Source organism: Gossypium raimondii, chromosome 11 (genome assembly GCF_025698545.1).
Source record: "Gossypium raimondii isolate GPD5lz chromosome 11, ASM2569854v1, whole genome shotgun sequence".
Taxonomy (NCBI): Eukaryota; Viridiplantae; Streptophyta; class Magnoliopsida; order Malvales; family Malvaceae; genus Gossypium; species Gossypium raimondii.
This window is the reverse complement of record NC_068575.1, coordinates 51,426,286-51,442,365: the sequence shown is the minus strand read 5'-3', so window position 1 is coordinate 51,442,365 and position 16,080 is coordinate 51,426,286. Positions and strand designations below refer to the sequence as shown.

At 31.1% G+C, this 16,080-nt stretch overlaps 2 protein-coding genes across 3 annotated transcripts; both read right to left on the bottom strand.

The window, feature by feature from the left end:
* Positions 1–906: 906 nt before the first annotated feature.
* LOC105803153 (basic leucine zipper 25) lies at positions 907–4,197 on the bottom strand. Of its 2 annotated transcripts, none has more exons than XM_012635182.2 (6): positions 3,720–4,197; positions 3,541–3,616; positions 2,534–2,738; positions 1,944–2,019; positions 1,728–1,853; positions 907–1,551 (listed from the first exon to the last, which is right to left on the bottom strand). In XM_012635182.2, exons 1-6 carry the CDS (start codon positions 4,095–4,097, stop codon positions 1,123–1,125), a joined length of 1,290 nt encoding a protein of 429 aa, XP_012490636.1. In that variant the 5' UTR covers positions 4,098–4,197; the 3' UTR covers positions 907–1,122. The 2 variants fall into 2 exon arrangements, with proteins under 2 accessions (XP_012490636.1, XP_052480561.1); XM_052624601.1 differs by having other exon boundaries at positions 2,534–2,678.
* An 880-nt stretch (positions 4,198–5,077) lies between these two features.
* Positions 5,078–6,492, bottom strand: LOC105803155 (uncharacterized). Its single transcript, XM_012635185.2, has 4 exons — positions 6,399–6,492; positions 6,204–6,314; positions 5,983–6,089; positions 5,078–5,416 (listed from the first exon to the last, which is right to left on the bottom strand). The coding sequence occupies exons 1-4, from the start codon at positions 6,480–6,482 to the stop codon at positions 5,200–5,202; spliced, it is 519 nt and encodes a 172-aa protein (XP_012490639.1). The 5' UTR covers positions 6,483–6,492; the 3' UTR covers positions 5,078–5,199.
* Between the last annotated feature and the right edge of the window lie 9,588 nt (positions 6,493–16,080).

Sequence of the window (16,080 nt, the reverse complement as noted above, 5' to 3'; positions counted from 1 at the left end):
CCTTCACCATGGCCAAATGTACCAAGTAAACTTTCCATCCATTTTTATTTCTTTTTCACACTTCTAACAAGTTAGAATTCACCTTCTAAACATTTCCCATCCAAAAATGTTCCTATTTCACTTAAGTTTTCTAAGCTTCCATCAATGTCCTTTAATGATAACTTTCAATATACTTGATAAAATAAAATAAAATAAAAACTATTGGTACATATATATAAAACAAGCTTCAAAATTCAAAATCTATAAAAAATTTGAAAAAACCATACCTTATGCTAGAATTTGAAGGAAGATGATGAAAGAAAATTCTTTTCTTATTTCCCAACTTTCGTGAATAAGAAGAAATAAAAAGATGTTCATATTTTTCTTTATTTATATTATAATAGTACTTAATAAAATACTAATATTTTAAATAAAATATTAAATAATTATTATTTAATAAAATATCATTTAAATGTTATTATGAAATAATTGATTTTTAGTAATGGTAAAATTGTCATTAAATCCTTTCCATCAAAATAAAGATAAAATAATTATACTTTTAGTTTATAAAATTTCAATTTATTCAATTTAGTCCTTAAATTCAATACTGAATTTTAACTTAACCACATGGTCCTACTAGCAATTCTCTACCTCTAAAAGTAATAATAATTTCTTATACTATTATTTATTTATAAATCACTTATTTAAGGACTTCTATATATATATATATTAAGCGAGGATGTTATAATTACTGTTAAACTAAAGAAATCTATCTTTATTCAACAATTGGAATGCCATTCATCCGCTGGGTTTACATGCATCGTCAACTCCCAGCACAAAATCTGAGTGCATATTCTGAACTATCCATCTTTAATACCTGAAATGGAGTAACCTTGAGAGCAGATTTAGCTCCTTAAACACCAGATATGAATTTCATAAGGAATTATTTACCAAATAAGTTTATTCAAGTAACTGAGTAGTACAACCATGTTATGATACAGATATAAGATAGTCACCCACTGGAGAAGAAGATACTAAAAACAAAATTGCAGTGAGAACCAATACGGCATCATAATTTTACCACTATCTAAGCGGCTTTTAGAGAAAAGAGCCATCTCAGGGAAACAAGAGGGGCACTAATATTCAACATTGTTTATTGTTCCTGTCACCAGCATGGGGTAATAATCCAGGCTCCCAACCAGGCATAGGTCCACATGGACTGACACCAGGGCCAATCTGATCTGGAACACAATCCAAGCTGGGTCCATGCTGCAATACAGATGTTTCATTGACATTCTTCACTCCTTTAGTTTGTGAATTCACATCAGGAGGAACCAGGGTGTTGCCCCTGAAACTGTTATCCACTCTCTGATGATGAATGGATGCAACAATGTTAGGAACTGGTTGGTTAAAAAACTGGTTAGCGTTTGACTGAAATGGTAGAGGAGCAACTGTTGACGCTTCCAATGGGTTGCTAACAAAAGGCATGCCTACACTAGGGACATTAGGTCTAGATAGAAGAGCCGGGTTAAACCCTGTCACCCGCTTAACTGTTTCTTCAGCCATTTTCACCTGAAATTTTCAAATAGAACCATCAATCTTGCACAACCCAGAACCAAAGTTGCACCAATCATAATCAATACTAATTTATAACGAGGGTAAAATGGTTAAAGAACTATAGTCACTCTGGCAGCAGGATAACAAGATCATGATTAACAAATGCAAAATTAGAAACAGTGATGGTTTACCTTTGCTCTTAAAGTCTCAATGTCAGCCTTCATAATTCTATTATCAACAGCAGCTTCGTCATACTTGTGATTCATGTTAGTTAGACGCTTAAGTAATGTGGAATGTTCAACTCTTAGTTGACCAACCTAGAAAAACCAGTTAAGAGGTTAAAAAAAGACTAAAAATTAATGCATGAGTGAATCAATGGGAAGGGGGAACAAACAGTGTGGCAATACCTGTGCTTCAAGTTCATTCAGTTGTGCTTGCTTTCTTCTTCTAGAGCGTCTAGCTGATTCTCGATTTGACCGCATTCTGAGCCATCAGTAGTTCACTAATTAGTAGAGGGTAATTTGTGATTGCATCAGCAAATTAAAATTTTACTTCAGTATGGAATTTTTTTTTTTTTTGAAAAAACAGTATGGATTTATTAATTCACACATCCTGTAATGACGCAGCTGATAACTGCTCTGAACTATTGTTTTTAAACAGATATATTGATTTCCTAAAGGAAAATATATATATATACATTCCTGCCAAGAGCTGGGACTAATATTTGACAGAGATAATAGCAATTTGTTTAATTAAATCTATAGAATCATCAGGCTCAACTTGTATTTGCAAAATATATATTTGATTCTGTTCAAGACAAGCAATTAATTCTTATAAGAATAACTCAATGGGAAAGACAAAGCATATTAAATTTGAACAAAGGAAAAGAGAAGTGGTGGCAAATATGTTAAGCAACATAGAATAAAGAACAGAACAAATAGGATTTTAAACCTTTCAAACCAATTACTAATGCAAGCCACCACTAAAAACATGTTACCTCCTTGCACGTTTTGCATCAGCCGGATCCATGTTATCAGCTGTTTCAGTATCTCCTTCAAGTTCATCACTATCTGAGTCTTCTCTTGATGATCCACTCGTGGCTTGCCTCACTTGCACCCCTGATTTTTTCTGTGTAGTTGACCCTGTCAGAGTTCCACAATGTGCAACATCAGTTTCACCCTGTCCTTGTACCTTTGAGGAACCTGGAACGGTAAAAGATATTTATCATTTGAAGTAATGGGTAAAGGGAAACAAATTAATGCATGAAGAGCTCTGACGAGGAGCTATTAAGTTTTTTAGCATATTGTTTAGGGTTTAGATCATAGAATATTGGAAGAAACAGAAGTAGAAAGGAAAATATAGCAATGAAGAAAAACGAAACATAAACAGAGCAGTGCTACTTGTCTTGTTTGACCGCCTAGTGAAGTTAATCAGGAACTAATAAAATTTATCGAATCTAGTAGAGCAATTAATTCCATTTTTACATATGCTCCACCATCTTTTTTTTTTCTTTCTCTTTTTCCTTTCTTACTCGTTCAGCACTAGCATAAATGAGAGATAGAACAACATGGCACTCCATAGGAATCTGCACTATTACCATGACTAGACAAAATCATACCTGATATATGCAAGAAGCCTCCAGAAATATCTTAAAAGAAGGAGGAAAGAATGTTTCCCTACACTTCACAAAACAGCCAGACAATCGTTGTTGGAGTTAACCTAAAGGACACAAACTACATAAATATTTATGCCATTCTTTATGCCACTAGCTGACCCCAAATCCAGACTTGATGAACAGCATTCATTTCAACACAGTATAGGTATAGCCTTGTTCCAACACATAAAGAAATCAACTTGTATAAAGTAACACTCAATCTAAGCTCAAAGTTAATGGTTGCAACCACCCATTATAGCAACACAGTCTCATAAGCAAAACACTAATTACCCAAAATTGAAGGGCATGATTTTCAATTCAAATAAGCTGCATGCAAAGCAAAAGCTTACCTTGAACTTTTGATCCCGATGGAAGCCCGTGATTTTCAGCTTCGGCAGACGAATCTTCTGCCTTCACAGCTAACGCCTGAATATTTATTCATTTAAAGAAAAAAAATTCTAGTATTAATTAAATTATATAATATTAACTCCAATTGAAAAACGGAGATTGCCGAGAAAGAGAGGAATACACGAGAGAGAGCAACCGCAGCGCATTCTAGTTCGAGCTTGCTCTTGAGGATCGTGTGGTAATCATCCGAGGCAGTCGGAACTGTCGGCGTTTGATCAGACGGCGGATGATTATGATTCTGGCTATTAGGCCTTTTTATCTCCACCACGTCACCTTCTTCCACTTTGGAAACCGACGACTGAGGTGCCATCAAGGACGGACCGATCACATTCTCGCCCGCATGCGACCCAGAGATCGCCACGCCGGCGCCGGAAAATTCTTCCAGAAACCTTTCCAACGCCCACTCGGAATGGCTTCGGGTCATCCCAAGCGCATCGTCGGAAGCCGGAGCGGCCCAGAAGGAGTCGGAGAAATCGTCAACTGAGAAGACAGTATTCATGGTTTTCAGTGAAATATTGTTCCTTTTTCTTTCTCTTTCTCCCAATCTGCAATTCGCCTTTTTCCTCCGTAGCTTCCTGAACAAACATAAAAATATCAAATGTTTTGTTTGTTTAAAGAAAAACAAACCACTTATATCTCGCCACATGCATAAATTCTACCTTTTTCCCACACGTGGTAGTGGGTAGTGAGTGCTTTTTGTGAAGCTAGGTGTGGCCCTGTCCGTGGGCTAAAGCAAAAAAAAAGAAAAGAGAGGGGCCGAGGGCTATGCAAAATTGTACGTATTAGGGAAAGTGTGGCGGTGTGCTGTGGTCCACGGGATGGGGACTGTTTCGGTACCCAAATATGGTTTTTTCACTTGCATTTTTAATTAATTTAAGAGTGACATCGGTAATCACGGGGATGTCAACACCCTTTACTTTTCTGCATTCTGTTTGAATTTGTTATAACATCTGTGTCCGCATTTAATGATTACATTGTAATTTTCGACTAAATTAATATTTTATCCGTAATTTAATGATAAAAATGACTTCTCTTCTCTCTTTTCCTTTTTCTGGCCTCCAAAGGATATTTGATTATTGTAAAAGGTAGATTCCCAACACATACAACCATAGAATTCCTATTCACACAACAACCAACAATAATGGTAACTTTGTTGCATTGTAATTTTTTATTTGATTCAATTTTAAAAATAATTAGAATGATTATTGATTTCACATTATTTTATATTTGTATATTACATATACAAATAATTATATTTATAAATTTTTATTTGTACAAAACAATCGAAATTTAAATTTTTTCATACAATTAACTTGAAATCAAAGCTTGAGTCATAGAATTACATCAAATCAAAATTCATGTTAAATCAAAGTTTACTTATAAATTTAAAATTTATACCTAATTCATTTATAAAAATTAAAATCCAAACACTAAATATATTATATTGTACCAAATCGACATAGACATGAAAGTTATCACTTCAAAATGAAAAAGAAAAACGATAACCTAAAATTTTCATTAATGCCAAAATATTAAAAGGAACTTGAAATCCAGAAGTACCAAATAAGATAATCAAACTCTCTAGTAACATCACCTAAACCTCACTTATAATAGTAAATATAGGCATCCCTTTTTGTCTCTCTAAATGCCAGAGGTATGTAGCCAGTGGTGGATGAAGCACCACTGCCAGTTTCTCTTTTGCACTTTCTCTTCTTGGGTTTCACCTGTTGCTGATAAGTTAATGGGTATCTTGGATGGACTGGAACCCATGAATCTTCCTGTGGCTGCTGTTGTTTCTTTTTTTCCTTCTCCATTTCACTATACAAATTATTTTCATTCCTAATTATTAGTTCAATACTAACTTCTAATGTTGAAAACATCATCATCATCATCATCATCATCATCATGCGCTGTAAAAATGTTTGTATCTTGCGTCTAATATATATATATTAAAACATGGATATGAAAGTGGATGTGTATATACAATGCATTCATATATGTATTTTACACCTACCTTGAGTTAGCATTAGTAATTAACAAATAAATATCAAAACTACATACATTTTGGTCTAATACAATATGTGATACATGAATTTTAACTTGTTGTGATTATACACATGAAAATTTAATGTGATATAGAATTTATTTAATGTGAATAGTTAAATCAAAATTAAAGTTTCATATGTAAAAATTAAACCAAATTAAAATTTCATAAATATTATTGCCTTAATTTAAATTAGATATATTTTATTGCACTTCTAATTAAGTTTATGGATAGATTCAAGATTTATCAATGTAGACTAAACAATGATAAAAAGTGTTAATTAATCTTATAAATTGTAATAAGAGAGGTTTTAGTAAATTATAAGTGATGGCTTATTTACCTTGGATTAATCCTTTCCAGATATTCGCAAACTAGTGGTGGAGGAGCTACAATTTTTTGCAACTCTTGATAATCCACTTCCTCAGACACATCATTTTCATAATCTATCTGCAATAAGAAATTTAAGATATATGTACTAATATTACCACAAAAGAACAGTGTGTGAGAACACCCAATAAGTTTTCATGTATTTAAAATGTTAAAAAGGAAATAAAATAAAACCTGGAATAATTTGGTTTCACCACAGTAATTCACAACACTACCCATATAGCTTTTGTTATCAATTTCTTTATTAACCAGAACTCCCATCCATTTTTCAGCTTTGGCAGCCATCTGTTCACACACACACACACACGATATCAATAATAATAAGTTAAGAATAAATGAAGTAGCTCAAAAATCAACAAAACTGCATACATCAACGTCATTCTTATTTTCCTTGAATTTGATTCGCTGATATTCATCATTTTTGTTACTTTCATTCAATGGGGAGGAATTCATTGTAGCATCCTCCAAGCAGTTATCCCCTGCATTACCAAAATTATTGGTAAATTATTTGTTAAAGGTTATCTATACATTATTTCAATATTTGATAAATATCCAAAGAATTATCTATGATTATTTTGTATATAATCAGTGATACTTGTATGAACAATAATTTGCAACTATGCAAAATATCTAATTATAATTTGTCGTGTTATTTATCTACGTCACGCATATATTACGTGTCAACTTAGCGACTAATGGACAACAATGTTATTAACGTATAAATAATTGTTGATATAAATCATCAATTGTGTGAGTTTGAAACAAAATTAAATCAAAACCTACACAACCAAAATTAATCTAAATTATCGATTATCTTTAAAAGAATTCAACCAAGATTCATCAAAGAAAAAATAAAAATAAATTAAGATTGTCACATCAATTAAAGCCCTAAATATATATAGGTCTTTCATATAACAAAAAGAAATCATCAATTCAGACATTAAAATGAAAAGCAAACATAAAAAAAACCATGAACCAAATCATTCCAAATACTCTTATGGCATCAAGATCTCACCTCCAAGGTTGCCTTTAACATCCATAACTTCACTAATTTTCCAATGAAAATCTCTTAACAGATCTATTTACTATAAATTGGTGATGAAAATATATTATATTTATTATAAATATGTTGATAATTGTGAAATAACACCAAGAACATTATAACTATTATTTAAAGCAATTAATTTCAAATGACACATGTACTTGAGATTCTTTGCAAGAGTGGAAAGCACTTTAATTTATAACTATACTTCCAAAACAGACAGCTCAAACTTAAAATGCCAGTTTTTTGGTAAGTTTTACGAAATTTGGAATGTGAGCCCCACTTACTTCCATTAAAGTTTTTAGTTTTAAATAGAGTGTGGGTTAGTTATAAACCTTATATGGTAAATTTTGTAATAATTTGTTTTGATATAAAGAATTTCATTCAAATTCAACACTTATGTAGCAAACGATTCACAATCAAAGTCATTGCTAATAAGTTAATTGCGTCAATTATAAAACTTAGATGGTAAATTTTGCAACAATTCATTTTGTTATAAAAGATTTCATTCAAATTAAATACTAGATTAATGTCACTTAAGGAACATAATGAAGCTTTTATGATAAATTTTGGCTTTACCACTTTAACAAAGGAAGGAGCTTTTTGGGTCCGTGTGTTGCAGAATAAATATAAAATGGGAGAGGGATGTTCAGGCTAGATCGATAGATAAAATTGCTCATTTATATAGAATTTAGCCAACTTTGAAGGACGATTTCTCTTCTATTGTAAGAAATGGTGCAAAAATAAAGTTTTGGATTGACTATTAATTACTGGATGTTGGACTTTTGAAGGAGCATTGTAGGGATTTGGGAGTTGTGGACATAGATGCTTGTATGAAAAGCTTCTTTCCGTTGATGTGACACCAGCACCTCATAGTAAAGTTGGTATTGATTCATTCAATTGGTTGCGGAACGAAACTAGTTTGTTTTCTATATCAAATGCTTATAAGTCTCTTTTGTGTTACAACTATAAAGTGATTTGGAATACACAAAGTCCCTGATGCATTTACCATTTCCTTCGGTAGTTGCCATAACATACTACTAACAAATTCATAGATTAATGGGTATTGATCCTAGTTGCAATGTTTGTCGTAATTGCATGAAAGACCGTTTAGATGTTCTAGGAGATTGTGGCATGGCAAAAGTAGTGCAGGAAAAATCATAGTTGCATATACGCGAAGTAACTTTTTTATTCATCACTTGAGGTATAGATCCTTAAAAATCTTTTGAATACTTTAGAATATTAGTTTATCGATGTTTATTGGGAAACATGTTTTGGGCTAGTTGTTCTTATAGAAAAATAGATATGAGGCTTTGTTTAATAAAAAAAACATTAAAATGTTGATGAAATAGTGCGGCAAGTATATAGTTGTGCATTGAATATAAAACAAAGATATATGGGAAAGGTTGTAGGGTTAAATAAAACTAGTAGACTAGTGAAATGGCACCCTCCATGTGTAATACCATACACCAAATCTAGAAAATGAACTGATATAAGGCACCACATTTGTCACAAAAACGGCTCAAACAACCATTCTGAAACACCTCGAAAGTTGCTGCAATAAGAAAGATATTATCCTTGATATAGTAAAATAAGGAAATAAAGTGGCAAAAAGGGAAATTTTGAGTTATGTCAACAAAATCTATTTGGGAAGTATATTATGGTATATTAATTCAAGAAAGGACTAAATCACAAAAGTGAGAAAAGGTTTGTGGCCTAAGAGTAAATATTTAAAGTTTGAGGTGTTGAAGTGTAAATATGGAAATGTTGAAAGACCAATAGTGCAAAGATTTTAAGGGTGGAAGGATCTAGAAACTAAGGAAAATGGATGGATTAAGACCAAATTGAATAAGTGGAAAAAGTATGAGGGGTTAAATCATAATTTTACTAAAATGAGTGATGATTCAATGGAAGAATTTTGAATGATCATAAGGGTCAAAATGGTTATTTAGCAAGAAAGATAATTTTGAAGAGTAATGATGATGTTGGTAATATTTAAATTAAATAAATAAATATTAGTTTATTAATATTTTGATTTTACATTTAATTATATTTAATTATTATTTTCTTTAGTATATAAGGAAAGAATTTCATCTTTCCATGCTACTAACGTTAGAAGAAGAAAAGAAAGAAAGAAATTTTCTTTTCTTTACAATTTGGTCCTTTTACTAAAAATTCACTATTTTCACTTAGAAATCAAAAGAATTTCCATAACCATCAAGAGAGAAAAATAATTTTATGTTAAAGTTTGATTCAAGAGAATGATGTATGGTTGCTAAGTTTTTATGTTATTTTTAAGTTTAGTAGTGATAGAAAAGCATAAAATGGTGTTAAAGTAAAGATTTCTCATGAGGAAATATTGTGTTTTGACATGTTGATGAAAAGAGAAGTTGAGTAAGTGAATCAAGTGGTAGGAGAATAGAAAACAAGAGATTTTGATAGAAAAGAGGTAAGTACCCATGAACTTCCTTGTTATTTAAGGATTAAAATGTGATCTTTGTAAAGTAAGTGGTAATTAAGTAATATATATATATATATATATATAAAATTTCTTAAGTGAATGAGGAAATTATAATAAAAGTATAATAGTTGGGTTATGTGTTAGCAAAAAAATATACAAAGTATTAGATAAGTGAAATTATAAGAAAATGTGAAATTTTATGGAAACAAGGACTAAATTGAAAGACTTGAGAAATATATGTGGTGGAAATAATACAAGTGAAATACATAGAAATTTGATGTGAAAAATGAGATAGTGGAATTAATTATGTGAATTAAGTGAGATGTCAAAGAAAAATTATGTAATAATGAATAGAGAACTTTTATGAAAAAAGTGATTAAATTGGAAAGTTATAAAAGTTTACAAGGAAATATTGATAATAAAGCACATAGTGAAAAATAAAAGAATATATGAATTTTATAATCCAAACAACAATTATTTCCTAAGTTGTGGAAATTAAGGGCTAACTCAGAATTTGGGAAAATTCATATTAGAAATAGAAAAGTGAAGTGCATAACACTATGAATGAGAAAAATTGATGTTGTAGTGAATTTTGAAATATTAATAAGTATTGAATTAAATTATATGTGTTATTAAGAGTAAAATATATTACTACATAAAATATTGTGCTAATGACTAAATTACACAAGATATAAAAGTGATATGTGAAATACATGATAAGGATTATTAGTGAATTATGGATGAATAATGAATTTAGAGATATATTACATGTATTAAAGATAGTGGAAGATATAAGTATACAGATTATTGGTACAATGATGAAATTGTAAAGTATATAAAAGCATTATGCAGAAAGTGTAAAAGTGATATGTGTGCATGACATAATTTGCCCAAGTAGACGAGATTAGAACTACTAGGATATTAGTGGTATGCCATTAAGGGACCCTAGTGCGCTCTCCGATTATTAAATCAAAACTTACACAACCAAAATTAATCTAAATCATCGATTATCATTCAAAAAATTCAACCAAGATTTATCAAAGGAAAAAACTAAAAATAAATCAAGATTGTCACATCAATTAAAGCCCCAAATATATATAAATCTTTCATATAACAAAAAGGAAATCATCAATCTATACATTAAAATGAAAAGAAAACATAAATAAATAAATAAAAACCATGAACCAAATCATTCCAACTGCTCTTATGGCATCAAGATCTCACCTCCAAGGTTGCCTTTAACATCCATAACTTCACTAATTTTCCAATGAAAATCTCTTAACAATTCTATTTACTACAAATTGGTGATGAAAATATATTATATTTATTATAAATATGTTGATAATTATGAAACATCTTTTATTTGGTGAAATAACACCATGAACATTATAACTAGTGAAAATTATTTAAAGTAATTAATTTCAAATGACACATGCACTTGAGATTCTTTGCAAGAGTGGAAAGCACTTTAATTTATAACTATACTTCCTAAAAAGACAGCTCAGACTTAAAATGCCAGTTTTTTTTGGTAAGTTTTATGAAATTTGGAATGTGAGCCCCACTTACTTTTATTAAAGTTTTTAGTTTTAATAGAGAGTGGGTTAGTTATAAATCTTATATGGTAAATTTTGTAATAATTCATTTTGATATAAAGAATTTCATTCAAATTCAACACTTATGTAGCAAACGATTCACAATCAAAGTCGTTGCTAATAAGTTAATTGCATCAGTTATAAAACTTAGATGGTAAATTTTGCAACAATTCATTTTGCTATAAAAGATTTCATTCAAATTCAATACTAGATTAATTTCGCTTAAGGAACATAATGAAGCTTTTATGAAAAATTTTGGCTTTACTATTTTAACAAAAGAAAGAGCTTTTTGGGTCTGTGTGTTGCAGAATAAATATAAAATGGGAGAGGGATGTTCGGGCTAGATTGATAGACAAAATTGCTCATTTATATAGAATTTAGCCAACTTTGAAGGACAATATCTCTTCTGATGGTGCAAAAATAAAGTTTTGGATTAACTATTGATTACCGGATGTTGGACTTTTGAAGGAGCATTGTAAGGATTTAGAGTTGTGGATATAGATGCTTGCATGAAAAGCTTCTTTCCATTGATGTGACACCACCTCATAGTCAAGTTGGTATTGATTCCTTCAGTTGGTTGCGGGACAAAACTAGTTTGTTTTCTATATCAAATACTTATAAGTCTCTTTTGTGTTACAACTAGAAAGTGATTTGGAATACACAAAGTCCCCGATGCATTTACCATTTCCTTCGGTAGTTGCCATAACATATTACTAACAAATTCTTAGATTAATGGGTGTTGATCCTTGTAACACCCCTAACCCGTATACATTGCCGTATTAGGATTACAAGGCATTACCGAACAAACACAGCCAATCAAGAAATATAATCAAGCTATCAATCATACTAATTATCATTTATACAAATAGACCTATGCCATAGTCGAATCATTTAAATCAATCACATTGAACATTCAACCTAGAATATATATAAAACTAAGTTTAAACATAATGATCAAGCCATTTTTAACTAAACCGAAATTAAGCATAAGAAATAGACCATTAAAACATATTCTTTAATACCAAATTCAAAACGAAAAGAGACAAGCCATTTTCGCATGGCTCATATTTACATATAAAAAAAATAATTTAAACATATTAACTAGACTATACATGCCATAGGTTCGAGTTCAAAATATACGAAATACCAAGAACGGTCGATAGTGTGATAGACTAAGCTGACGATCCCCGAACTCGTAACGCGTCTCCAAAATCTATAAACAAATAAACAAAAACAATCAAAGTAAGCTTCTAAAACTCAGTAAGTTTATAGCATATCCAAAATACATATTAACGATCACTTGTATTATCATTATATACATTAAAATTAAGTTATATACATCATCATTAATTGCATATATATATTCCAAATATACTTATCGGCCACACTTGCCGAATGCACACATATATGTATATTTACTTTAGTTCACATATGCCGAACGCATAGATATATATATATATATACTTACCAGACACAAAGATTCGAGCTTTTAAATGCTCTTCAAAAACATAGCAACAGATGTTCATATATTAGTCCAATATAAATAACCAAATCATATACATATATATATATATATTCAATGTATACAATCACTTAATTAAAAGCAGATTCAACGGCACATAGACTGCTAGACTTATAGCTTGATTCGATCACCAAGACGTAGCTCGCTAGGTTTATAACTCGATTCAAATCATCGACACGTAGCCTGCTAGGTTTATAACCCGATTCAAATCACCGCACGTAGCTCGCTAGGTTTATAACCCGATTCAAATCACCGCACATAGCACGCTAGGTTTATAACCCGATTCAAATCACCGCACGTAGCTCTGCTAGGCGCTTAGCTGAAAATCTCAATTTCACAGATACAAGGATGATTTTCGTATATTTCTTAATAGCAACATACATTCATAACATTTATATATAATTCACAATCTCAACTCTATCTCAAGAAAATGGGTAGTCCATGTTTGAATCATGCAAGCATTTAAAATTTATACTTTTAATTCAATGCAAATCTTAAACCTATATATATATATATATATATATATATATACAATCAACCATGTATATCAATATATAATTCCATACCTAATTTCAATACATATACTTTTAAATTTTTAGCTCATCAAATATATAATAGATGTACATTTATATTTTATATATATATATATATATATAACACTCATACTTAAAATTCATTATAAGAACATATACATATATGTAAGCATGCTTATTCAAATATAACATATATATATAAATTATAATTCACATGTACATATCTATTTAAAACTTCTCTTACAATTATGGGTTACATAACTTCAAATAAATCCAAGAGTTTATACATATATATGCCTACATATATATATATATATATATATATATATTCGCACCATATATATATATATTATACAATTCTTTAATTAAAATCAAGAATTTATACCTATGCAATATTCATACTTTAACTAATTTCAATAACTTTTATATATATATATATATTCTAGCATTATATATATACATATATATATACATGCTTATTCGAATATCAACTATACTCTTATACATTTCTTACCTTTGTTTCAACCCATAAATCTATACAAGATTATACTTTTATATTCGAACATTCTATATATATAAATATCATCCATACTTCAAAATTTACTCAATCAATATACTTTTAATTATAGCTCAACTCCAAATACAATTAGTATACATGAATAAATATTAACATAATAAATTTTAATTGCTAATAGACTTACCTCGGATATCAGCGGACACGATCGACTATTCGATTACTTTCGTTTTTCCTCGATCCAAATTTGTTTTCTTCGTTTCTTGATCTTAATCAAGCTAGTAAAGTGCCGAAACCCTAAATGCCATGGATGTTTTCTTTCTTTGCAACATTCGGCCAACAAAAGAGATGATAATGGCTTGTTTTATGTTTTGTTTTATTATACTATACATTATTTATTAATTTACTTATTTAACCTTTAATAATTAATAAACAAAACATATATAATAAGGTTATATTAGTCCTTTGCCATCCACTATCTATGCTTTAGTCTAATTGCATCATTAATCCCCCATTTTAAAAAGACAACAACAATTAGGTACTTTTAGATTTAACCCCTAAATTTTTATTTTAAGCGATTTAATCCTTTTATTTAATCGGACACTCAAATGACAAAATTAAAACACGAAAATTTCACACAATTAAATTCACACATAATAAACACACAAAATAATATTAAAATATTTTTTTGACTCGGACTTGTGGTCCCAAAACCACTATGTCCGATTAGAGTCAAAACCGGGTTGTTACAACTCTCCCCCCTTAGGGATTTTCGTCCCCGAAAATCTTACCGGTGAATAGGTTTGGATAACGCTCTTTCATTGTATCTTCTGACTCCCAAGTTGCTTCTTCAACCCCATGTTTATGCCACAATACTTTAACTAACGGAATTTTCTTATTTCGTAATTCTTTGATCTTACGAGCCAGAATGCTAATCGGTTCTTCCTCATATGTCATATCAGAGTTAATTTCAATCTCCGTCGGACTAATCACATGTGAAGGATCAGATCGGTATCTACGGAGCATCGAAACATGGAATACGTTATGAATCTTTTCTAACTCAGGTGGTAACATCAATCTATAAGCAACCGATCCAACTCGCTCTGTAATCTCATACGGTCCAATGAATCTCGGACTCAATTTGCCTTTACGACCGAATCTGAGTATTTTCTTCCACGGTGAGACTTTTAAAAACACTTTATCCCCGATCTGAAATTCTATATCCTTTCTTTTCAAACCGCATAAGATTTTCGACGATCCGATGTCGATTTCAGATCGTCCGAATCACTTTCACTTTCTGTTCGGTCTCTTTAATCAAATCAACCCCGTGTATCTTATTTTCACTGAGCTCGGTCCAATACAGTGGTGTACGACATTTACGACCGTACAAAGCCTCATAAGGTGCCATTTTGATACTAGATTGAAAGCTATTATTATAAGCAAATTCAATCAAAGGTAAGTATCGTTCCCACGTACCTTCAAACTCAAGAATGCAACATCTCAACATATCCTCAAGTATCTGAATGATTCGTTCAGATTGACCATCTGTCTGCGGATGGAAAGCTGTGCTAAAATGTAGTTTCGTACCTAAAGCATCTTGTAGTTTCTTCCAAAATCGCGATGTGAATCTCGGATCTCTGTCTGAAACAATAGAAATAGGTACACCATGCAACCTCACAATTTGTGAAATATACAATTCCGCAAGTTTATCAAGCGAGAAATCTGTACGAATCGGAATAAAGTGTGTCGATTTTGTCAACCTATCAACAATAACCCAGATTGCATCTTTCTTGCTCGGTGTCAACGGTAAACCGGATACAAAATCCATCGTGACTCGATCCCATTTCCATTCAGGTATCATGATCGGCTGAAGCAACCCGGATGGTACCTGATGCTCGGCTTTAACTTGCTGACAAATTAAACATTTCGAAACAAAGTCAGAAATGTCTCGTTTCATACCTTGCCACCAGTAGTGCTGTTTCAGATCGTTATACATTTTCGTGCTACCCGGATGAACAGAAAATTGACTACTATGAGCTTCCTTCAAAATCATCTGAATTAACTCTGAATTTTTTGGAACACATAATCGGTTTCTAAATCTCAAACAATCCTCAGCATCAACTAAAAACTCCGAATCAACATTTAAGTCACACTGAGCTCGTTTTGCACTTAAATCATTATCGACTTTCTGAGCTTCACAAATCTGTTGAACAAATAACGGTTTTGCTTTCAACTCAGCTACTATCGTACCATCATCAGACATAACCATATGTGCGTTCATTGCATAAAGCAAACAAATGATTTTCGACTTAGGGCATCAGCAACAACATTAGCTTTTCCCGGATGATAGTCAATCACAAGCTCGTAATCTTTCAGCAATTCTAACC

What these genes read in the sequence shown, in the direction of transcription:
- LOC105803153 (XM_012635182.2), bottom strand. Translation starts at nt 4,097, where the DNA reads ATGAATACTGTCTTCTCAGTTGACGATTTCTCCGACTCCTTCTGGGCC. An exon ending in ATCGGGATCAAAAGTTCAAG is followed by an intron (nt 2,739 to 3,540) that starts GTAAGCTTTTGC and finishes TTACCGTTCCAG; the next exon opens with GTTCCTCAAAGGTACAAGGA. An exon ending in GATGCAAAACGTGCAAGGAG is followed by an intron (nt 2,020 to 2,533) that starts GTAACATGTTTT and finishes CTGATGGCTCAG; the next exon opens with AATGCGGTCAAATCGAGAAT.
- LOC105803155 (XM_012635185.2), bottom strand. Translation starts at nt 6,482, where the DNA reads ATGAATTCCTCCCCATTGAATGAAAGTAACAAAAATGATGAATATCAG. An exon ending in GTGAAACCAAATTATTCCAG is followed by an intron (nt 6,090 to 6,203) that starts GTTTTATTTTAT and finishes TTCTTATTGCAG; the next exon opens with ATAGATTATGAAAATGATGT. An exon ending in CTGGAAAGGATTAATCCAAG is followed by an intron (nt 5,417 to 5,982) that starts GTAAATAAGCCA and finishes TAATTTGTATAG; the next exon opens with TGAAATGGAGAAGGAAAAAA.